The 22610-nt window shown below is 45.4% G+C and overlaps 6 protein-coding genes and 1 long non-coding RNA gene across 12 annotated transcripts; 3 read left to right on the forward strand and 4 right to left on the reverse strand.

Annotated features, from left to right (window-relative positions):
* The first annotated feature begins 2430 nt into the window (after nucleotides 1–2430).
* On the forward strand, nucleotides 2431–4705 carry LOC111072480 (interferon-inducible double-stranded RNA-dependent protein kinase activator A homolog). 4 transcript variants are annotated; one of them, XM_022364388.2, is made up of 4 exons: nucleotides 2431–3109; nucleotides 3182–3464; nucleotides 3956–4093; nucleotides 4201–4705. In XM_022364388.2, exons 1-4 carry the CDS (start codon nucleotides 2454–2456, stop codon nucleotides 4447–4449), a joined length of 1326 nt encoding a protein of 441 aa, XP_022220080.2. In that variant the 5' UTR covers nucleotides 2431–2453; the 3' UTR covers nucleotides 4450–4705. The 4 variants fall into 4 exon arrangements, with proteins under 4 accessions (XP_022220080.2, XP_022220081.2, XP_022220083.2 ...); XM_022364389.2 differs by having other exon boundaries at nucleotides 4204–4705; XM_022364391.2 differs by lacking the exon at nucleotides 3956–4093.
* A 91-nt stretch (nucleotides 4706–4796) lies between these two features.
* LOC111072484 (inhibitor of growth protein 4) lies at nucleotides 4797–6293 on the reverse strand. Of its 2 annotated transcripts, none has more exons than XM_022364397.2 (5): nucleotides 6183–6293; nucleotides 5775–6131; nucleotides 5543–5709; nucleotides 5059–5217; nucleotides 4797–4997 (listed from the first exon to the last, which is right to left on the reverse strand). In XM_022364397.2, the coding sequence occupies exons 1-5, from the start codon at nucleotides 6217–6219 to the stop codon at nucleotides 4896–4898; spliced, it is 822 nt and encodes a 273-aa protein (XP_022220089.1). In that variant the 5' UTR covers nucleotides 6220–6293; the 3' UTR covers nucleotides 4797–4895. The 2 variants fall into 2 exon arrangements, with proteins under 2 accessions (XP_022220089.1, XP_022220088.1); XM_022364396.2 differs by having other exon boundaries at nucleotides 5501–5709.
* A 261-nt stretch (nucleotides 6294–6554) lies between these two features.
* Nucleotides 6555–12854, forward strand: LOC111072491 (general transcription factor 3C polypeptide 1). The gene is made up of 6 exons (XM_022364406.2): nucleotides 6555–6746; nucleotides 6806–7358; nucleotides 7425–8193; nucleotides 8270–10306; nucleotides 10367–11742; nucleotides 11801–12854. Exons 1-6 carry the CDS (start codon nucleotides 6662–6664, stop codon nucleotides 12741–12743), a joined length of 5763 nt encoding a protein of 1920 aa, XP_022220098.2. The 5' UTR covers nucleotides 6555–6661; the 3' UTR covers nucleotides 12744–12854.
* Nucleotides 12851–13821, reverse strand: LOC111072493 (60S ribosomal protein L24). Its single transcript, XM_022364407.2, has 3 exons — nucleotides 13788–13821; nucleotides 13578–13653; nucleotides 12851–13512 (listed from the first exon to the last, which is right to left on the reverse strand). The coding sequence occupies exons 1-3, from the start codon at nucleotides 13790–13792 to the stop codon at nucleotides 13126–13128; spliced, it is 468 nt and encodes a 155-aa protein (XP_022220099.1). The 5' UTR covers nucleotides 13793–13821; the 3' UTR covers nucleotides 12851–13125.
* A 1303-nt stretch (nucleotides 13822–15124) lies between these two features.
* On the forward strand, nucleotides 15125–17201 carry LOC121403939 (zinc finger BED domain-containing protein 4-like). Its single transcript, XM_041592267.1, has 2 exons — nucleotides 15125–15276; nucleotides 15333–17201. Exon 2 carries the CDS (start codon nucleotides 15535–15537, stop codon nucleotides 17152–17154), a length of 1620 nt encoding a protein of 539 aa, XP_041448201.1. The 5' UTR covers nucleotides 15125–15276; nucleotides 15333–15534; the 3' UTR covers nucleotides 17155–17201.
* Nucleotides 17202–17212: 11 nt separating this feature from the next.
* Nucleotides 17213–18862, reverse strand: LOC111072544. Of its 2 annotated transcripts, none has more exons than XR_002607597.2 (3): nucleotides 18746–18862; nucleotides 17927–18002; nucleotides 17213–17522 (listed from the first exon to the last, which is right to left on the reverse strand). It is a non-coding gene; the product is annotated as an uncharacterized LOC111072544 (long non-coding RNA). The 2 variants fall into 2 exon arrangements; XR_002607598.1 differs by lacking the exon at nucleotides 17213–17522 and adding an exon at nucleotides 17708–17871.
* Nucleotides 18863–19962: 1100 nt separating this feature from the next.
* LOC111072525 (dynein intermediate chain 3, ciliary) lies at nucleotides 19963–22121 on the reverse strand. Its single transcript, XM_022364455.2, has 2 exons — nucleotides 20456–22121; nucleotides 19963–20403 (listed from the first exon to the last, which is right to left on the reverse strand). Exons 1-2 carry the CDS (start codon nucleotides 21998–22000, stop codon nucleotides 20074–20076), a joined length of 1875 nt encoding a protein of 624 aa, XP_022220147.2. The 5' UTR covers nucleotides 22001–22121; the 3' UTR covers nucleotides 19963–20073.
* Nucleotides 22122–22610: the final 489 nt, after the last annotated feature.

Here is a 22610-nt window from a genome sequence, read left to right on the forward strand (position 1 = left end):
CACCATTCTAGAAAATTGATTTATCTATCTAATAAAATTATAAATTCAGTGCTGAGAGGCCTAGCTAGCTGATAATATAAAACTGAACATCAAAATAGAGAAATATAATTTCCAAACAACAGAAAAGAATGCTAGCCCATTGTCGACCAGGAGATATTATAATTTACGCGAAAATATTATGAAACTTGAAAAACAATTCTGTAAAAGGGAGTCTTTAAAATTAGCGAATCTTGTAGAATATTATATTATCAATCAGATAAAATATCCATATCATAGCTGAAACCGGTTGACCAGCAATCCGAACATAGAACATTTTATTCCGTTCACATATTTCAATCAGGACACACAAATGTACGTTTCATGCATTGGCCCATTTTGTTTAGCCCCTATTTTCTTTAACATCTAATAAAAAAGACTTCTTTAAATCAGCCACCATTCTAGAAAATTTATTCATCTATCTAATAAAATTATAAATTCAGTGCTGAAAGGCCTAGCTAGCTGATAATAAAAACGAACATCAAAATAGAGAAATAAACCAACACGAAGCGCAGCCGATTTCGCCAGATATAAAACGCGAAAAATTATGAGACTTGAAAAACAATTATGTATAAGGGCCTTAAAATTAGCCAATCTGGAATAATATGTCAATCAGAAAAATTCCATACTAGCTGAACCGGTTATAGCCCACTAAACTCCGCCTATCATTCAGGCCCTTAGTGCGTTTATGCTTGGCCCATTTGAAACCCTTTTTTCTAAAACATCCAATAAAAGAGACTTCTTAAAATTAGCTACCATTCTAGAAAATTGATTCACCTATCTGATGAAGTTATATATTCAGTGCTGAGAGGCCTAGTTGGCTGATAATATTAAACTGAATATCAAAATCGAGAAATATAATTTCCAAACAACAGAAAAGAACGCTAGCCGATTGTCGACCAGGAGATATGTATTATAATTTACGCGAAAATATTATGAAACTTGAAAAAAAATTATGTAAAAGGGAGTCCTTAAAATTAGCCAATCTTGTAGAATATTATATGATCAATCAGATAAAATATCCATATCATAGCTGAAACCGGTTTATCAGCAATCCGAACATAGAACATTTTATTCCGTTCACATATTTCATTCAGGACACACTTATGTGCGTTTTATGCATTGGCCCATTTTGTTTAAACCTTATTTCCTAAAAAATTCAATAAAAGAGACTGCTTTCTATCAGCCACCATTCTAGAAAATTGATTCATCTATCTAATAAAATGAAAAATTCAGTGCTGAGAGGCCTAGCTAGCTGATAATATAAGACTGAACATCAAAATAGAGAAATATAATTCCGTTAAAAGCTAGCCCATTGTCGCCGGAGATATTATAATTTACGCGAAAATATTATGAAACTTGAAAAACAATTCCGTAAAAGGGAGTCCTTAAAATTAGCCAATCTTGTAGAATATAATATTATCAATCAGATGGAATTTCCATATCATAGCTGAAGCCGGTTGACCAGCAACCAACATACTACTCATTCCGCCTCTTCAGGACACCTTAGTGCGTTAGCTGGCCCATTTTGTTTAATCCTCATTTCCTAAAAAATTCAATAAAGGAGACTGATTTAAATTAGCTACTATTCTAGAAAATTAATTCATTCATCTGATGAAGTCATATATTCAGTGCTGAGAGGCATAGCTAGCTGGTAATATTAAACGGAATATCATAATAGAGATATATAATTTCCAATCAACAAGACAGAGCGCTAACCCATTCTCGACCAGGGGGTATTTTAATTTATGCGCGAATATCATGAAACTTTAAAATTTTTACTGCAGTTCAGTTGAAAGATATTGCGGTCGTTTTTGTTTTGTTAGTAAAGAAAATAAAGGATATACAAGAAGGGTTTACAAGAAGCATTATTTTTCGCGGTTTAACTCAAGATGTTCACCTGTATAAATAGACAGGGGTTAAGTGGGCTAAGTTCCTTGTTTTTCTCGGTATATTTACGGTATTTTCTTAGCATGAGAAGTATATTTCGGTATATTGGGAGTCAGACGGGTATAATAAATCGGACTACGACTTGATTTTGGTGTATTTTATTTAAGAATAAATTATTAACTTAACCGTTAATAAATTATTATTAAATAAAAGGCAGCTAAAATCGGTCATCAGCCGTAAGTAATCAAATCACTCAGAGGAAACACTCTGGCAAGGGGAGCAGCTTGGCAGCTCCAATTTTTTGCCCGAGCATGAGCATGGCCGTAAATATTGATTTTTCATCAACATTATTTTTCCCAGTCAGATACGTTTGGAATACATTTCAAAATATGGAGCAGACGAACTATCATGGTCACGGTCTGCCGAATCAGCTGCAGAACATGCATCACCAACAGAACCAGAACCACGTTCACCAGATGCAGATGCAGCGGCCGCAGCAAGAGCAGCAGCCACCGCAGCAGCACCCAATGCAGCAACAGCAGCACCCAATGCAGCCATTGCAGCAGCAGCAGCAGCAACCAACATCGTCGCAGCCCGTCCAGACTGGCTTTGCTCCCCGGCGTCAGTATGACACATCGGCCAGCTCGACAGCTGGGAGTTTGACAAATGGCAATGTCGACAGATCCAACGCAAGGACCCAACGGCCGAGCAAAGTGAAGAAGGAGAGTTCGACAACAGGACAGTCGCCTCAGCCGCTGCAGCCACAGCAGCAGATCCAGATGCAGATGACCGAAATAGACGCGTCATCGTCGACCGACGATGCCATGACATTTGTCAGCGAAACCGATGCCAATGGACTGGCCATGAAGACGCCCGTTAGCATACTACAGGAGATCCTCAGTCGCCGTGGCATCACGCCCGGCTACGAGCTGGTCCAAATCGAGGGGGCCATACACGAGCCAACGTTTCGCTTTCGCGTGTCATTCAAGGACAAGGACACGCCCTTTACGGCCATGGGAGCCGGACGCTCAAAAAAGGAGGCCAAGCATGCCGCGGCTCGTGCTCTGATTGACAAACTAATGGGAGCCCAGCTGACGGAGGCTGCTAGCAGTAGCACCGCCACATCTGTGGCTGACGCCACGGCCGCTGGAAGTGGCGGAGATTGCAATGTAGCAGTTGGCGAGTAAGTATAACCCCTGCGACACCGCAACCCTGTATTCCATGCACAGAAAACATTTGGTTTTTGTTTTAACAGCGTTAGCGACAAGATTGTGGGCAATCCCATTGGTTTGCTGCAGGAGTTGTGTATGCAGCGCCGGTGGCCGCCGCCATCGTATTTGACTGAAACCGAAATGGGTTTGCCCCATGAGCGGCTCTTTACCATCGCTTGCACAATACTGCAACACCGTGAGATTGGCAAGGGCAAGAGCAAGAAGATAGCCAAACGTTTGGCCGCTCACAAAATGTGGAGTCGCCTGCAGGACACGCCCATCGATGCAGAAAAGATACCAGACGTCTGCAACGAGCTTGAGGGCGATGTGAGTATACAAGTTAACGAACCCTACCACACTATTAGTTCCAAATTTGAATTGCTCGAAATCTAGATGCATGTTTCAAAAACATTTTCCCTTTCCAAATGTTCCACTTCCACGATTTTTAATTTTATAAACTTATATGTCTATCAAATGTCAATTAAATTGAATGTAGATCTAACCAGTTGCATTTTCTTTTTATTTTACGTTTACTTATACCTTTAGTTATGTTCCTTGTTTCTAAATTGGCAATCCTTTAAATGCATTGTCTACCATCAGCATCGGTTACTATATGCTGTTCCCATGTTGTTTAGTTGGTGGCTGTAATTATTTGTTATATTTTGTGTTGATTGGTTAATTCTGCACCATTCAGTCCCCAGTCCATACTCACTCCCAAGTGATATATTTCAACTCACCATTTAACTCTGGGTGTGTGGTGTTTGGTTCGTGCAAAGAGTACAAAATGTAAACAGAAAACGCTGCGCTCTTATTTACAGTCTCGCATTAATGATAATTATTATGGTGATTTGAAAGATATCACTGTGCCGACGCTGACCACGCAGCACAGTAACAAAGTGTCACAGTTCCACAAGACCCTCAAAAATGCGACGGGCAAAAAACTGCTTAAACTACAGGTAATTTCAATCGCGAATCGATGGCCAGCCGACGCGCTTTGCCCACCCCTCGATTCTATATAATAATAAAGATATATATTATAATTTGTTCACCTATTTCATTTCAGAAGACATGCCTGAAGAACGCCACAGTCGATCATCCCAAGCTTCTGACCGATATTGCAGCCGAGAACCAGTTCGAGGTCACCTACGTGGACATCGAGGAGAAGACCTTCACGGGCCAATTCCAGTGCTTGGTGCAGCTGTCCACGCTGCCCGTTGGCGTCTGCCACGGCACTGGGCCCACGTCTAAGGATGCACAACGGCATGCCGCCCAAAATGCGCTCGAGTATCTGAAGATAATGACCAAAAAGTAAAGACCATAGCAAAATCTAAACGCACAACACGCTACTACATATGGAGGATATGGATAGACGCCAACTCCCAAAGCAATCATTGAGCAGGAGCTCGTTTTATCTATCATTTTTCGTTCCTTATTTCTAACTTTGATTTGACAGTTATATTGTAGTATGTACCTTGGATAAGGTTTTCTTTTCTTCTATTTTTAAACCAATGAATTGAAAAAATTGAAATTAACAACAACGTTAACTACAATAAACATACAGAAACTGACTAAAAGCCGAGTTTTAACAGCCAGAAGGAGGCTTCGAAAACAAGACAGCCAGATGGCTATAAACAATAAAACACCTTTTGGTGGTTAATCTCAGATTGATGTTCCACATTGGGAGGTAGACCTTTATTTAAAATTGTACGTGTACTTAAACTAGCTAGCGACTAAGTATGTTACTATCAGCGAATTGTTCTATTTCTTTTTTCGGTCCTGCGTACACTTGGGGCAGAACCACTTGCCCTTGGGCTTCGTGGTGAGACCGACGCAGGCAAAGTGGAACCATTCGATGGGACACTGCAAAAAGGATGGAATGAAATTGGAGTTTACAATGAATGGATGGGGGGGTTACACTCACATCGGGATTATCGCAGCCAATCATCTCGCCATAGGAGACCTGGTGGCATAGGCAGTACGTTGGTTCATTGGGGTCCACTGGCATGTCCATGACATCGCTCGGATGTGTGGCGGCCGTGTGGCAGGAGTCCTTCTCCGAGTCATCCGCTTCGACGACTTTCTGTGGGATCAAAGGGAGTAGTGTGCGTCAGTGAGCAGGCGATTTCAAATGGTTGACACGTGCAGAGAGTGGGGGGAAAAATGAGTAATGCAACTGATAGAAATGATTAGTTAGAAGGCTGATGGAAATGAATACGTGGGATATTGTGCGATTACCAGGCAGGAGGACTACGAGTACGAGTACAATTGGCTAACCGAAACGAATCGAAACGGAACTAAACGGAAGGCAATCAAACTAAAACTCTAAAAGATTCATAGACGAAATGTTGATGATGATGATTTACCTTTTGTGCGCCCCCCTTGCGTGTTTCTTTTTCTTGATTTACCTTTGACTTTTTCTTTTTGGTACCTTGGCCTCCAGCATTGCTGCTGGAGTTGAGGCTGACATTGGCATTGGTTTGGGTGCTGCCGCCGCGCCCAGTTTCCTCATCCGAGGAGGCAGACTTTTTCTTTTTCCCCGTCACCTTGCCGTCCTTTGCTTTCTTTCGACCCTCTGCAATAGCCAGAGAACGGAACGGGTTACACGCATCTGAGCAAGCCAAATGAGGCTACACTTACTTTTGGCCACAGCTTCCTCGGATTTGGCGCGCGTCGACGAGGCCTTCTCTTGGATCTCGCCCTCGAATCGCGCCAAATCATTGTCGAGACGGCGGATCTGCTTGTCGACCAGCTCGTACGTCTGTATGGCCAGCTGCACTTTGTCGTCGCTGTATTCCTTGGCCTTGCCGAAGAGCGCCTTGATATCCTCCAAACGCTCTTTACGCTCCTCCTCGCCCAGGGCACCGCTCTCGGCCAGCTTGCGCATAAAGTCCTTCGCATGGCTGTCAATGCTCTTCATTGCCGTTTGGGCGCGATCGTCCAACTTTCGCATCAGCTTGAAGTTCCGCTCCAGTTCGGTGGGCAGACTCTCCAGTCCTGGATAAAATAGGTTACACGCAGGTACTTTTACGCTAATAATGGGCTCACCATCCAGATAGTTCTCCAAGTACATGGCGGAGGACATTTTCTGGTGTTTGTGGGATATAGAAGTGTCAAACCAAAGAGGGCACCATCGATAGTATCGATATTTTACTGCTAGCCTCTACTATCGACGGTTTTGCGACTATCATGATAGTATCGAGCCACAGTCGTTGCGCTTTTGATATGTTTGGATTGGCTGCTATAAAATACGAAGACAAATTTGTAAGCAAATCGACAAGTGGCATCTAATTTTTACAAAGGACAAGTTCCTAAAAGGTTTCAATGGTTTTTTAATAAGAATTATTTTAACCCGATACTATCGATTGTTTTTCAAAACATTCAAAACTATCGATGACTTTACTATCAACAACTATCGATAACTTTTAATGTGATTGGCAAACAAATGCAAAATAAGTGCAACAAATTTAATTACTTGTTTTCCTGCTCTGCTGTGGCTAAAAGATAAACACTGACTAGCGTCTAGCATGTGTGCCACCTCGGAGGGATCTTGGATCAACGCGATCTTCGATGAAATTGCTCTGGAAGGCCTGGAGGGCGTCACGCTGCCAGGTAAGACACTCGCCCCACTGAGACAGAGACTTGTAATTTACATACGGTGCAATCCGCAGACCTGTGGCGCTTACTGGCGGTGCGACTGGAATTTGATCCCTCCCCGCTGCCCGACAATTTGCGGGATCAGGTGTGGACCCTGCTGCTGCGCTCTTGCCCCGGCAAAGTGGAATTCTATGAGCTGCCCTCGCCGCGACCGTTAATGCCCCCCTACGATCGCTCCAACGATCAGGATCCAGAGCTCGGCGTGGCCACGGTGGCAGAGCAGTGCCCCTATCTGCTCTACCGCAACACCCCCGTGCAGGAGGGCAACGTAATGGGCAATTGTGAAGACTACAAGACCCGCAAGCGTGTCAAGGCGGCCCAGCTACGCTCATGGACGGCCGCCCAGGCCACGGAGCACTGGGACCAGAGACTCGTTGCGGTAGCCTCACAAGAGCTGCGGCACATGGCCCTGACACCGCTCAATTTGATGACGCCCAAGGACATGCCCGTGCAGCAATACGTGTGCTGGGAGGCGATAGGACGCTCGCGCTATAATGGACTGACGACAGTCGGTCCCTGGGGGCTGAGCAACTACTGCAAGGACGCCAGCGTCGTGTTCTACATCAAGTGAGGAAAGCATTCCATCCATTTCAACCCATAATTGACCTGAGAATCTGATTTGACCCCGTATAGGAACAAGCTGCTGGCCCTCCAACTGATTGCCGCCCAAGTGTACAATGAGCGTCACAAGGGTCGCTTCACCAACTCGTCGCTGCTGATGCTGCCCCGATTCTTTCGCATATACAAGAGCCACACACAGAAGAGCATTGACAGGCTGTATCTGGATATCACGCAGAGCAGCAGTCGCCACATACCGCTGACCGAAATACCCGAGCGGCTGGGCCACATCAGTCGCAAGCAGGTGAAGAAGCTCCTCTTGACCCACAACATTCGAAAGTTCTTCGAGACAAATCACGTGACGCGCGCCGCCCCAGAAGCTGCTAGCTCCAGCTCCAGCTCCAACCCCAAATCGAATAAGGAGCCAAAGCCATCGAAGCGCAAACAGGTTGTGCTGCAGCTGAGGAACCCCGATCTGGCGTATAAGGATCTCTACGAGAACGATCAGGATAGCAGGGAGGACAAGCTGGAGCTCGATTTTCTTGATCACCAGCACAGCTTTTTGGATATGCCGCCGGAACGGGAGTGCCATCGGGCCATTGCACGATTCGGAAATCGTGGACTGACCGCCAACGAGTTGTGCCAGTATGTGGGCATCAGCATGCTGGCGATCCGCGGCTTCCTCAAGCACCTGATGAAGCTCGGCCAGATCAAGGACTACTCCGAGCAGCTGGGCAGGATGCGCATCATACGGTACGTGGCCAGTGCCCAAGCGCCTGAAGTCGAAATAAAAAAGATCGAACTGCAGCAGACGCTACTCCAGCTTCAGTGCAAGGATGAGCCGGTAAGGGCGATGATGAGATACTCTTGATCCTTGGTAGCCAGTGGACAAGCAATAAACCTTCCCCAATGTTTTGCAGAATATTCCTGAAAGCTCGGACGTGATGGTTCGAGATGTGACCGAGATTGTGGCGACTGTTAATCCATTTAGCTTCAACTTGAAGGACGTCAAACTGGACAGGCAAACGCAGCGTCACCTGCGTCGCAAGGAGCAGATTGTGAAAATGATTGACGACAGTTGCATCGTGCAACTGATGAATGTGTCGAGCAGCATTAAGAAGGAGGAGCGCAAAGCCGGCTACGAGGACACCTTGTGTCGCCGCTCACTCTATCGTCTGCTGCGGTCCATGATCGATGCTGGTATCGTGAATGTGTACGAGGTGACGCTGCAGTATGAGCAACGGCTGCGCGTCTACCGCTTGGTGACGCATCCCAAAATCGGCTCCGATCATGAACTCCTTAGAAGGGAGATCCTGCGATTCAAGAGTAATTTCCACCTAATGACCGAGGAGCGGCTGCAACGACCCGCGCAGCTGCCGCCCAAGGAGCGCAAACAGTTGATGCTCAGCAAGAAGCTTAACGCTGACCGGCAGAAGGCCCAGGCAGCCAAGACGCCGGCCCCTAAGCTGCTGTTGGCCAGAACGCTGCACGAGTTCCTCTACTACGTGATCTACGAGATGCCCAGGGAGCAGAGACCATTGGCCATGACGGCGGATCTGGTCGAGCAATGGCAGAAGGTGGAGCCCGCTCTCGAGACGCGTCAGTTTCTGGAAGAGTGGCGGGCGGACGAGACGCCCGTGCTGCCCTATAACTCTGAGATAAGCTGGCGCACCTTTATACCGCCGCTTCCGAGCTATGTGGACAAGCCCACGGGTTGGGTGTTCTTTATGGACGCCATGGATCGCATGCCGCTCTCGCTGCTGCTGCGCATCTGTCGCATTGAGCGCGAGGATAGCGCGGAGAGACTGCGGCTGCAGCTAAAGCATCCCATACGGCAGCACTACCTGCTCTCCCAGCTCAAACTGGAGAACATAGTCTCTCGCTCGCGTCTGCAGAAGCTGTATGCCCGCACCCTCTGCCTGCTCAACCACATGGGACTGATTCAGGTGAGCGACCTGCAGCTGGGCCGCGACTCCGTCCAGCGGTGGGTGTATCTGAATAAGCGTGCCCGACTCCTCGACACGACCGCCAGCAGCGAGCACAACTACCAGAAGGTCAGCGCTGATCGCACCTACATGGAGTTGCGGTTTGAGTTCCAGAATCGCGACCAAATAGCCCAGTACTGGGCCAAGCTGCAGCACATCTGCGTCTACACAAAGCTAGGATTCCGCAAGGAGCTGGCCGACAAGAAGAAAACGGCGGCCCGCCTCAAGCCCCTGTCCTTTTTTGGGCCTGGACGCTTTGACCAGGCGCTGGAGCTGGACAATGGCACAGTGCCGGGCGACCAGCTGGGCGCCGCTGGCCTCAGCTCGCTTCTCTTTGCCCATCAGTTCCGCAATTGGTCGTGGGTGCAGACGAAGCCGGGCAAGGGCGCCGCCGCCGGAGCTCTGAAAACGTATGCCGGCAAAACGCGGAAACTGGGAGCGTTGACCCGCATAAAGGTGACGCCCAAGCTGCCAATTCGCAGAGCTGCGGGAGGCACGGCCAGCAGCGCCAAGATGCCGCGAAGGAAATGCGGCCCACGGGATGATATCGATCGGGATGCCATGAGGAATATGCGCACACTGCGCGTCCACTGGCTGCCCGAGGAGGATCGCGTACTCAAGATGGGACGCGCTGTGTATCTGTTCTTTGACGCTCCGGTGCTATCGTTTGCCCTCAACAATGTGGGCCTCGTTTGCCGCGACGTCATCCGGCGCTACCTTGGCATCTGCAACAAGACCACGCAGGCCTGTGTGCGGCGATTGCAGTTCCTCATGCGCATGAAGCGCGATGCCCCGGACGTGCCCAGCTGGATATACCTGATGCAGACGCAGCCGCAATTCAATTCGATCTACAACGATCGATTCATGGGCAGCCTGAAGCGAGAGTATCCCACCAAAACCGAACAAAACGAGGCACTGCTGGTGCACTTTGTGCTCGTCCTAAGCAAGCTACATCAGATGATCACGAACTCGGTGAGTGCCATTCCAAGTTCATTCACTCTATCGCTTTATTAATCTCTTTTTGGTTTGTAGCATGGCACTGTGCGGAATCAGTTTATGCTGCCCGACACGGTAGATGAATATCGGAGCCAGCTGAGGGAGTGCAGCCGCTTGAACGACGATCAGCAGGTGTTGTACAGCAATCCCAGCACGGAAACGGAGCTGCAGGCGGCCATTGCCCACGGTGTGCTGCACAGCCAGGTCTGCTGTGCCAAGGACAAGACGCTGTTCAATCTGCAGACCTTCGAGATATACAAGCACTTCTCCGAGGAGGTGCTCAATGCCGCGTTCAGCAAGGCTCGCGCGGATTCGCTGCTGGTGGCAGTGAAGCGACGCAACATCCAGGCCGTGTCGAACCGCCAGATCTCTGGCCCAGCCCACGTGCTGAGCTCTAAGTACAAGTACCGATTGACCTATGTGAAGCTGGCCCATTCCGTCTTCGACAGCTACTTCGTGTTTGAGCAGAAGCTCAATTTGGAGAAGGAGCAGCACCTGCCCTCGCCCCATTTCGCGCAGCTGCTGCTCTTGGGCGAGTGGGTGGCCAAGGGCAAGTTGAGGCTGTCGCTGCACTTGCCCGCCAACATTCTGACCGTCGACACCACGAGCATGTCCAGGCCGAGTGGCTCCTCGACCGATCGCATTCTGGATCACTACAGCTGCATTTTGGACAACGCCCCGCAGACGGAGTACTCCAAACGGTTGGAGAGCGAGTGTAGCAGTCGTCAGGCCTCGCGGGTGCGCTTCCATCCCGCCAACCTGAGCTATCGCATTCAGTCCTGTCCGTATATTCAGCTCTCAAAGCTGCCCCTGCGTGTCATGCACTTCTTTTGTGCCTTCGACGCCTTGGGCGATTCGGTAACCATCAGCAGCACGCGCCTGGAACAGGGCGACTGTCCCTTTACAAATTGCATCATGCGGAGTGGCAACTATCTCAATGCTGTGGAGCGGATTGTCCATGAGCACCGGCCCCTGCTGAAGCAACTGGTGGCCGATGCCCTACCCCAGGCGCAGTTCCAGCTGGAGGCCCATTTGGAGGGCACAGCCCTCACAGTAGACGTGTCGAACATTCTGGCCCTGACCCAGCAGCTGGAGGCCTATTGGCGGCAGATCCAGCAACCGCTAGAGTGCAAGGATCTGGGCAAACTGCTGGCGGAGAAAACCCTCCACAAGCTCACCGATTGGCGGGTCCTCTGCTCGGAACTAATCGACTACGAGGCGCACATATGGGAGGCAGAGCGCTCGCAAGAGTTCGAACCGGCCATGAACAAGGAGGAGCGCGCCAGGGTGCAAGACGTATTCGTGGTCCATCTGCCGGCCATTGGCATGCACGCTCTTCAGCAAGAGGATCATCAGCAGGCCAAACAGGAGGCGGATACCCTCCGCACCGCTCTGCTGGCAAAGGTGCTCAAGTAAGTAGGGACAGATCTGGGAAGCCGCTTTCCAACTGAATATTTCTCTTCCTTTCAGGGCCACATACTGGCGCTATACCGAGAACACCGTTGCGACGCTTCTGCCAGCATTAAAGGAACGGTGCTACGATGCCAATGCCATCCGACACATGGAGGACATACTCAACTACATTGAGCGGCAGCCATTGGGGGTGCCTGCGATGGAGCTGCGAGCGAGTTTTCCCCTGGGGGATTTCCTACTGGAGGCCCTGCATGCCCTCGCCGACCACGATCTGATCAAGCGCGTGGGCGTCGCCAGTCACATGTACGTGCACAAGCGCCACATACGCAACTGGGTGGTGCACACGTTCCACATCAAGCGGCTGGAGCGGGAAAAGGTGCAGACTCAGGTGGCGGCAGCACCCGCGACAATGCAGGCAGTCATTGGCCAAAAGCGCAAAGAGGAGGCGCAGCAGGAGCAGGCGAATCCGCCCAAAAAGATTAAACTGGCAGAGCAGAACAGCAGCGATTCGGAAAGCGATGAAGCGGCAGCGGAATCTTTGCCTAAGCGACCCAGGAGATCCACCAAGAAAGAACCATATGTGAACGCGGTGCGAAACGAAGCCTCTCATGATGCAATTGTGATGCGACCGCAGCCATGGATTCGACTGAATGCCTCGCTCAACCGTCGTGTCCTGGACCGCTGGCTGGGCGCCGTCCTCAGCGAGTGCATTTCCCGCATTGGATGCACCGTCCACAGTTTGTTTCTGCGCTTTCCGTACCTCGTGCCAGTGGATCTCATGTTCCTGCTCGAGCTGCTCGCCGATTTGGGCTGCCTTCACTTGATGGAGCTGCAGACGCACAAAGTCCACGTGGAGACCACGCAGGATGAACAGTGCGGTGAGCAGCCAGTCACCGAGCTGTATGAGCCTACCCTCACCTATATCATTGCCCACGGCGATGCTATCGGACGCCTCACCAGCTTCATCGGACGCAAAAAGTATAGCACCGAGTTCATTTAAGTTCACTGATCTGCCAGATATCAGAATCCATGCAGAAAATAAGACGGACGACCTTGTCAACCTTCTTTTAACCACTTAATAAAGTTGCTCCTCTCAAACTATCCCGATCCAATTCCAGACAACTGTTTATTTAAGCGGTGCACAATAATGGGGAACTTTTTCACATATTTCCACCATGGAAATATCGTTGGGCATTGCGGGCAATAGCAATAGAGAAATAACTTTGGTTGGGAACTTTTGAAAAAATCAAAAACGCGTTTGAACTTTTTTTTTAACTGCAAATTTGCATTCGCAGCGTTTAATTTGTTGTTTCACTTCTTTGTTTCCTTAAATCTTGTTAAAACATTAGCACTTCACTACCGTCTCTCTGCGTGGGTGTTGTTTACCGCTTGCCACCGACGCGGGGAGCAGACTTCTGCGTAACCTTGGCGGCCTTCGTCTTGGGAGCAGACTTCTTGGCGGGAGCTGGGGCTGACGCCTTCTTGGCTGCCTTGGTGGCGCGCTTCTGTTCCTTGGCGACCTTGATGGCCTGATCGCGCTGGGCCTTTCGCACCTCCGGCTTCATGTTGCGCTTGGCCATGATCTCGGCGAGGGAAGCGCCGACAATAGCGCGCTGGAATTTCTGTGTGCGGCGGGTGCGCTTCTTGGAGGCCTCCTCCTCAATGCCCTTGCGGTGCTTGCGGCGGTAGAGCACAGTCCAGGTAACCTTGCGCGGGTTACGCTTCATCAGGTAGGAGCGCTCGCACTTCTTGTCCAGGAAGGTGAAGCTCTACAAAAATCCCAACCGTTTGTTAATACTCTCATAATTAGCTCATATCTGATTTGTTTACTTACCTTGCCATCAATCTTGACCATGGTCTTGCCATGGCCAGGGTAGATTTTGTACCCGCTGAATGCACACAAGCCAATTCTGAAAGGAGATTACATTTTCAAAAATTTCATCAGTAAACATAAGTTAGCACTGTTAACTATCTGAAGCTGTATTTATCGCCGGCTTCGGTTCATTGATGCCTACGATTATCCAAAATTATTTTTGACACTTACTTCATCTTGCTGGGCGTAGAAAAGAAAAGAAACGGAAGTGTCAAACCATCGAGGGCACTATCGATAGTATCGATGTTTTGCTGCTAGCCGCTACTATCGATGGTTTTGCGACTATCATGATAGTATCGAGCTACTCTAAAATACGAAGACAAATTTGTAAACAAATCAATTGGTGACATCTAATTTTTACAATGGACAAGTTCCTAAAAGAGTTCAATGGAACATAAGATATGCACAATATTATAGAGCATCTATTAAAAGTTTTTATGTCATTTACACATGCATGGCAAGGAAAATGCGGGAAAAGAAGACATCGAGGTCCAAGAAGAACGTGAGCAGTTTTGCAGACCAACAATGCGGAAACAAACACTTAGTAACATAGTATATTTTGAGAGTATGAATAAACTGTTTAATTTTGAACAATCTTTGTATTATTTCGCATAAAAAAATGGCGTCTAATATAATTTTTTAGTAATAATTATTTGAGCCCGATACTATCACGATATTACCGATTGTTTTTTTCAAAACACTCGAAACTATCGATGGCTCAACTATCAATCGTTTGACAGCTCTATCAATCCGCGGATTGATAGGTAAAATAAACCGCCTGACCCCCAGAAATATACCGAAATATACCATGCCATTATCAAAATTTACCGTATATATACTGACGGATGCAGTGATATTCCTTAATTTTGATATTCTGTTTAATATTACAGGCTAGGTGGCCCTCTCAGTCCTAAACAAATAATTTGATCGAATTGCTCAACAAATTTTATTCAGGTTTGGTTAGTTTTCAGAGCTTTTTTTCATTGGATTGTTTACATAATAAGGTTCAAACAAAAACGGCCAAGTTATAAAATGTAAATGTTGACTAAATGTGACGTCATTGTTGCTGGTCAACCAAAATTCTTCTATGCGTATGGAATTTTTTATACCATATTTCCTTTAATATATGTTTAATTTGTTGTTCCAAGCTCCACTGAAACAATAATGATATATTATCCTACATTGACATGTTTTTTACCTATTAAGGCATATGTTTTTTTTTTATAAATACATTTATTCCGGTCGCGATACCTTTATTGATACTAGACGTGTACGCCGCCGCGCCACGCCGCCGCCGCCGCCGATTTTTTACTTTTCTGATGCGCCGCCGCCGACTCACGAAAATATCGGCGCGGCGGCGGCGGCGGCGGCGTTCGGCGTCATACATTTTTGTAAAGATGTGACAAATAAAAAAAAATTAAAAAATTTGAAATATATCGTATAAAGTTGCAAAATAGTCGTCTCGAATTATTCGAATAATTCTCATGTCTCATCTCCCATCTGCCTGTTCCATCTCTAGAACAGCTGTAGTATGGGAGCTTTTTGGCATCTTGCAAGTGACAACGACAACCGAAAGCAAATGCATTGAAGAGGACAAGGTTTTTTGTAAATTATGTTTGGATGAGCAGAAAAAGAACGACGAAACAATAATATTGTCATGGTAATAATTAATTTCACTTTTTTAAGTTCAATATAAGTGTTTGACAATTTTTTCAGTGCTAAAATTCAGTCGTATTCCAAGAACTGCTCAACAGGGAACTTAACTCGTCACCTTAAAAACGAACACAATGTTCGCGATATCGATTCTAGCACTTCATTAGCTACAGGTGGAACGATATCAAATTTTTTCAACAAATCCACGCCAATAAGGTCTCTAAGAGATAGTAAATGGGCGCTGGGACGAGAGCTAGCTTTGTGGATGGCTAGAGATCTGCTCCCATTTCATACAATTAGCCACAATGGAATTAAAGATTTCTTAACCAAATATAAAGTTGTGGTAACTGCTGATGATATTCCACATTACAAAACACTTTCAACAACTGCACTAGACGATGTGTATGAATGCGTTTTAAAAGCAGTTATACGGATAGTATCTGGACAAAAACACTTTGCCTTAACCTTTGATTTGTGGACGGACAATTATAGAAGAAGAAGTTATATCACATTTACATTCCATTATCTGTCACCGAATTTTGGTATGAAGCATTTCACGCTGGAAACAAAATACTTGTCAAAATCTCACTCCGCAAGTAATATTTTAACAGAGCTTCAAGATGTAACTCAAATTTATAATTTGCAAATGGAATCTAATTTCGTCGTAACCGACCAAGGTAGCAATATCAAAAAAGCTATTAATTTGGGGTGTTTAAACAACCATTTCTGCCTTGGACATGGACTACACAATTTGCTAAATGTAGATGGCTACAATTCCGTGTCGGAAATTAAAAACTTAATTGTGAAGTGCAAAAGTATTGTGAGAGCTTTACGATTTAAGACACATGTTTTAAGATGTCAAGCTGACGCACTTCAAAATGAAGTTTTGTCAAATATCGACAATTTAGAAGAGCTGCTTGCATCCGAAGACACTGAATGGGTTGACTACGATGATGATTTTGGACCGTTGGATGATGTTCCCTTGCAAACTTATAAAAACATTAACAACACTAATGACTTGCGAAGTAGTTTGGTGGACAAGAGGAATGTTTCTCTTAAAAACTCGGTCCCAACTAGGTGGCACAGCGTTTTAGCCATGCTTCACAGTCTTGGGTGCCAAAGAGCTGCAATAAATAAATTGCTCACTAGCAGCAACAAGATTGATTTGATACTATTAGAGACTGAAGTACAGCTTTTATATAAGCTTCGTGACTTCTTGCAAAAATTTAAAGACGCAGTAAATATTCTGTCTGGAGATTTGTATTCATCCATAAGCCTTGCGTTAGTTATCAGAACAGAGATCGTCTCAATTTTGGGTGAAGCTGAGAGCAATGAACCGCTTTCTTTGTTTGAAATGAAAAATAATATAAAGAGTAAATTGGATTCGAGATTCCCAATATCAGATATTCTAGTCTGCGCATCCTTACTAGATCCGCGATTTAGCTCACTAGATTGTGTGTTAGAGTACTGTAAAGACCAAAATTTAACAAAATCTGATTTTTTGCTAAAAATGTTTAAAGAGCTGATTGGCGATGTACAACAAGCTAGCGATCAGCAGGATAGTTTAAGTGAATCTCCATCTGTAAGCAAAATATTAAAGCTTGCTCAGCGACATTCTACAAATACCAAAAATAGCAATTTGGAAGCTGAATGCCATCTACTTTTAAGTTTGTCTTCATGCCAAGACGTTTTAAGTTTCTGGAGGGAAAAGGCATCTGCAATGCCCTTATTATCTATGCTTGCAAGAAAAGTTCTGTGTATTCCAGCAACAAGCACACCCAGTGAGCGAGTCTTTTCTATAGCAGGTCTAACAATAACACATAAACGGTCGCAGCTCAGTCCTCACAACGTTAATAAAATTGTTTGCAAAGAAAACTTATCTTAATTTATTATTTTTTTTTAACTTTGCAAAAAGAAATTTAGATCTCAATTCATATGTCAAATATAAATGAAGACTTAAATTTTTATATTAGTAAGGAAAGTCCATGAAGGACTACTGTTAATTTGTTGTAATTTTAATTTTTTTGAATACTTAATAAACACATGAAGTGATATTTTTTTAAGTTAAAAAAGAAAAGTGTTATTTATTTATTGCTTACGCCGCCGCCGCCGACTAGTTCGTCGGCTAAGCCGCCGCCGCCGATATTTTTTGGCCTCTACGCCGCCGCCGAAGCTAACACAGTCGGCGTAAACCTCTAATTGATACCCATAAGCTGCAAAGTTTCGTTAATATCTTTCTGCATTAATTGGAGCCTGAAATTACAAACAATATCGAAAGTCCATAATATCAATTTTCTTAAGGTATTCAGAATTTCGTGCCAAAGTAGCACAACAATGCTGCCTATTCAATTCCCCATGTTGATGAAATTTTTTCCATACAAATCAAATGTATCTTACGGGAACGCGTATGGAATGAATAAAAATTATGTCAGTATTTTTTGTGCGCTAATAAACAGATTGGAACTTGATTAAATACATATATCCAACGGACAAAAGTCAACTACAATTATATACATATACTATTATATGAGGGGTTCGGGGTTTTTTGTGGAATCTCCAAAATAGGCGGATTCTACCTAGATTTTGTTGTATATATAGTGGACTGAAATAGTTCAGTAAATCAGTCGAAGACAACAGGACAAAATGGATATACCCACACTGAGGACACTCTTTTTGAATAAGCACATATTCCTAGGCAGGCAGAGAATTGGACCATGGAAGAAACTTGTGCAGCTGGAAGAAGGAAAAAAGCACACAGAACAAATTAAAATACAACAAAACTACTATGATACAACAGAAACTAACTACAAGGAAAAGGAAAAAGGTAAGAGTTATGGAGAGAGGGTGGGGGATGTGCGTGCATTTGCAAATGTGATTTGTATTGGAGAAGCTGGAACATGGACTGGCAAGAAGAAGAGTGGCATTTACAAATGTAAACAAACACTCAGTTCCAACATATGGCAAACATTAAGGCACCGCAATCATCTAACTATTATTGGCAAGTAGAATATAGATTAATGGATTTATATAGAAAGAAAAAAAACACAGATACATGCAACTAAAAAAGAAAAAAAAATTACGTTTACTACGATCAAACGAGACAACAAGGTACGTGCAATCATTAAAATACATAAACACAACAGTTTTCCTTATAATTAATCTGGACTATGAAGCTGTCCAAGTCATCTGTATAAAAAACACTATGAATGATATCAATAATGATTGGATCAGGAGGGGATTTGCGGAAAAAGAACACAGTGTGATATACAGCAACGAATTATCCCCAATACACGACGACACGACAGACGGACAGACAGACATGGGTATATCGACTCGACTATTGATGCTGATCAAGAATATATATACGTTATGGGGTCGGAAACGTTTCCTTCTCTGTGTTACACACATCCACTTTTACCACAAATCTAATATAACCCTTAACTCTTTTTTGGGTGCGGGTATAAAAAAACTATCACCTCTATTACTAGGGGGGGACGGGACTCATTAATAACTCCAGGTTTACATCCGTTATCAAATGTTGCGGGGCAGCATGTACCGGGGGCGGAATTCATTCGAATTCGCGTGCGGTTCGTCTCAACTAAAATTTGCGACTGACTCAACTCCGCGAAAAGAAGTCGAGCCAAAAGGGAATTGAAATCACGCCACGCGACGGTCCCAATGCAAAAACGGAACGCATCGATGTATGCGTGAGCAGCTGTACATATATGTATAGGCGAACAACAAAAACAGAGTGTGTGTGTAGAAGAAGAGATATCCCACGCATGAGCTGCCAGATGTAATAACACTAGGCAACAAAATTAAAATTTTAATGAATTTTTGTTTTATTATGGTTTATTTTTGTTTTACCTAAACCTCAATCTTTAGCTTCGACTTACTGTCTGGGAACAATTAACTTTCAAATTAAAAATGGCGCGGTTATTTTTAACGAAATGTTGAATTTATAAACTCAGAAAAGGTCGAAAAAAAATATTTTTTGGGCATTCATATTTTTCTTTTATAGGTACATTAATTAGGCGTCGTTTTAGGTATCTACGGGTAAGCGGATAAGCTAAAATTGTTTGACCAATTCTCCGAAAATCAAAAATTACAACTAAAAATATCGTTTGCTGGCTGGTGTAATAATAATTGGAGTTGGAGGGTCAGTAGCTCCGTTCGGATGCTACAAGCGCAAGCCAATTCTGGTTTGCCGAACACACACACACATACAGCGGAAATTTCGCAAATTGAAAAAACCTGCGTATGGAAGCTTCGATACCCTATGTGTGTTCTTTAATATACCCTTAAATTTTAAATCTAATATATTCTATTAAGTGGCATCGAGTGAGATCTAAATATTATTTACGAAAGGTTTATTTATATTTCTGAATGGAAAAATAGTTGTTAATCAATAAGAAGAAAATTATAAAATATAGAAAATCAATCTGAAATACACTGCTTGCAAATCCAATAGGTGGCGGTCAATTTCAAATGTAATTCGCGATCGTAGACGTTGCAGTGGCTAATTTCTCAACATTTTGCATAAACAATAATTAAGAAATATCAAACAATAAAAGTTACCTTGTTATATGTCACAAACCGAGAGGCTCACAATTCCCTGTTAAAAGTGGTTCACATTTCCCCTCACCACTATTTTTACAAAATGGCCGCAAATAATACAAAATAAACTCCGCCATTAAACTTCATGCAAAATTATTTTGCAAGGTATAAAGATGCAAAAGTATACAGACACATAAACTATAGCACATATTTAAAAATGACAAGACAAGATCAAAACAAAAAATAACTATTCAGTGGCTGGGTCGGGGTCTTGAGAATCCGGTTCCAGCTCAAAGACTGTGCGCTCAATGGGAAAAACTCTTTTGGAGCGCTTAATAGCGACGAGGTCAATTGATTCGTTGAATTCCAACAGGGATTTGCTAAACTCTTGGTCTTCTTCAATGAGTTTGACGAATAGCTCGGGACTATTAATATCAAACTTTATAATGGGCTTGGGGGCATTCTCTTTAGATCGAATTTCCTCCTCCACCAACAGTTTGCTGGTCCGCTTCTTCAGCTTCATTTCCTCCTCGCGCTGTTCCAGAAGCTTGCCGCGTAAGATCTCCCGCTCGAAAAGCTGTGGACAGACAATGAGAAGGGGAAATAGGAAAATTTTCAGCATAATTAACCGCTGCCATGAGAGCCTTTTCCTTTCCGGTGGCCGTCCTCATGGCATCCTCGACGAGGAGCATCATTGTGTTACCGCCAGCCAGGCTCACGGTGAGCAGTAGGCCATCTGGGCGAAAAGCCACGTGTGTAATCCTCTGATTGAACTTAACAGACAGAATGGGTGTGCGATGGCTCATGAGCAGGTCCCAAAAGTCCAGAGTGCCCTTGTCGTCGCCGGTAACGAACAGCGAGCAGCGGCCCGTGCTCCAGGTGCCACAGGTGAGTTGATTCCGCTTCTTGAAGTACAGGGTGCTGGGGCAGTGCTTGATCTCCTCGGACCAGATGCGCCATCGCCAGTCGGCCACGCACAGGAAGTTCTTCACGAAGAACGGATTGCGCACGATGCTGCGAACGGGGCCGGCAAACAGCTGGAAATGGCCGAGGATTGTATCCGACGGAGTCACGGCCTTGCGATTGCCCACAAAAATGCAACCCATATCGCTGCCCATGATGTAGCGCACCGGAATGGTGTACTCAAACTCCAAGACAGTCACACCGTGCGAATCGGCCCGCTTCTGGATGTCCTTCGTGTTTGGTTCGAGCAGCAGATCCTGTATGGACATCATCATGTCGCGTGTGTCCCAGTATTTAATGGAGCCGTCGAGGGAGCCCGAGTAGAACTCCGTGTTGGACTTGGAGTGCACCCAGCACAGTGCCGAGGTGACCTCCCTGTGAGCCGCCTCCAGCGGACACATCTGCTTGGCCGGGCCGAACTCTGCGACATTCCAGAGGCACACCTTGCCCGAATACAAGCCTCCAGCCATGAAGGTATCGTCCTTGGGGCACAGCTTGGCCAGTGACACAATCTCCTTGGTGTCAAAGTAGGCAACCGGTCGCGTCGGATCTCTGATATCCCATAGATATAAGGCGTTCTCGTTGCCAAAGTCAAGTAACAGGTTGATTGGTTCCAGGCTCGGCTTCAATGGGCGCTTGCGGTTGTTAAATGTGGCCAAGAACTGTTTGGGGTTGTTGGGCATCCAATCGCACATGGTCAGTTTTCTTTGCGGAAGCCACAAGTCGTGGAAGATGTTAATGCCGCGGGCCGCGATCTTCATCTTGATGCCACTGCCCAGGTCCTCGTCCAGGTCAGCGAAGAAGTCTTGATATATGTTTATGGCGTTGTTTTGTGAGCTCATCGACATGCAATCCCGCAGCAAGTGGCCCACCTCGACGCCCCAGTCGTCGTCGCGCTCCACCTTCTTGCGGTACCGCAGCGTGGACTCTTCGTCCAGTATATTCACCTCCTTCACATTCCAGCCGCCCTCGTAGTGGTACATGCCGTGATGGTCCAAGGACACGTTCTCTGTTAGCGCAGTGCTCAAGGCCATCTGCTTGGCCAACTGAGTCTTCGTGTTGCATGGGTTTCCCAGCACGTACTTCAGGCGGAGGCGTCCACTTGGGTGCACGCTCAGCAGCAGCTCGTTGCGATCGGTGAACAAGCACTGCCGCCCGAAGCGGCTGCGCTCCCGTGAAAATATGAACTGATTTCCCATCATTCCCATCATGGTTAGGCTTCGTACAGCTCCTGCTGTTGTACTTTACAAAATATATATAAATTTGATTCACAACAAAAAGGCACGGCACTGATCTGTTTGATACTGATGTGAGTTCTTGGCGTCGGACGTTTGAATTGAAGTTTGGCGCCAAGCCATCAAGCAGTTGTTTTTAGTGCTGTGAAGCGTTTGAAAATTACTCAAGCCAGGGATGGAGAACAAAGTCACTTGTTAAAACAGTAACCGTGACTTTTATTGTTAAAAATATATGTGAAGAGTAACAGAAGTAACTGGTTGGTCCGGTATATTTCTAATGGTCTGGTTTGGCGGCTTTTGTTTGAACCTTATTATGTAAACAATCCAATTAAAAATAGTTCTGAAAACTAGCCAATCCTCAACAAAATTTATTTAGGAATTGGATAAAATTATTTTTTTAGGGCTGAGAGGGCCAACTATCTAGTAATATTAAACTGAATATCAAAATTGACGAATTTTATATCACAAAATATCATAGTACGGCAGCCCGCAGCAACTAAGAATTGCACGAGTCTGGCAGCGCCACAAAAACGACGCCACATTCGTTTTATGTTGTTTTTGTTTGAACCTTAATATGTAAATATTC

Source organism: Drosophila obscura, unplaced genomic scaffold, assembly GCF_018151105.1.
Source record: "Drosophila obscura isolate BZ-5 IFL unplaced genomic scaffold, ASM1815110v1 contig_179, whole genome shotgun sequence".
Classification (NCBI taxonomy): domain Eukaryota; kingdom Metazoa; phylum Arthropoda; class Insecta; order Diptera; family Drosophilidae; genus Drosophila; species Drosophila obscura.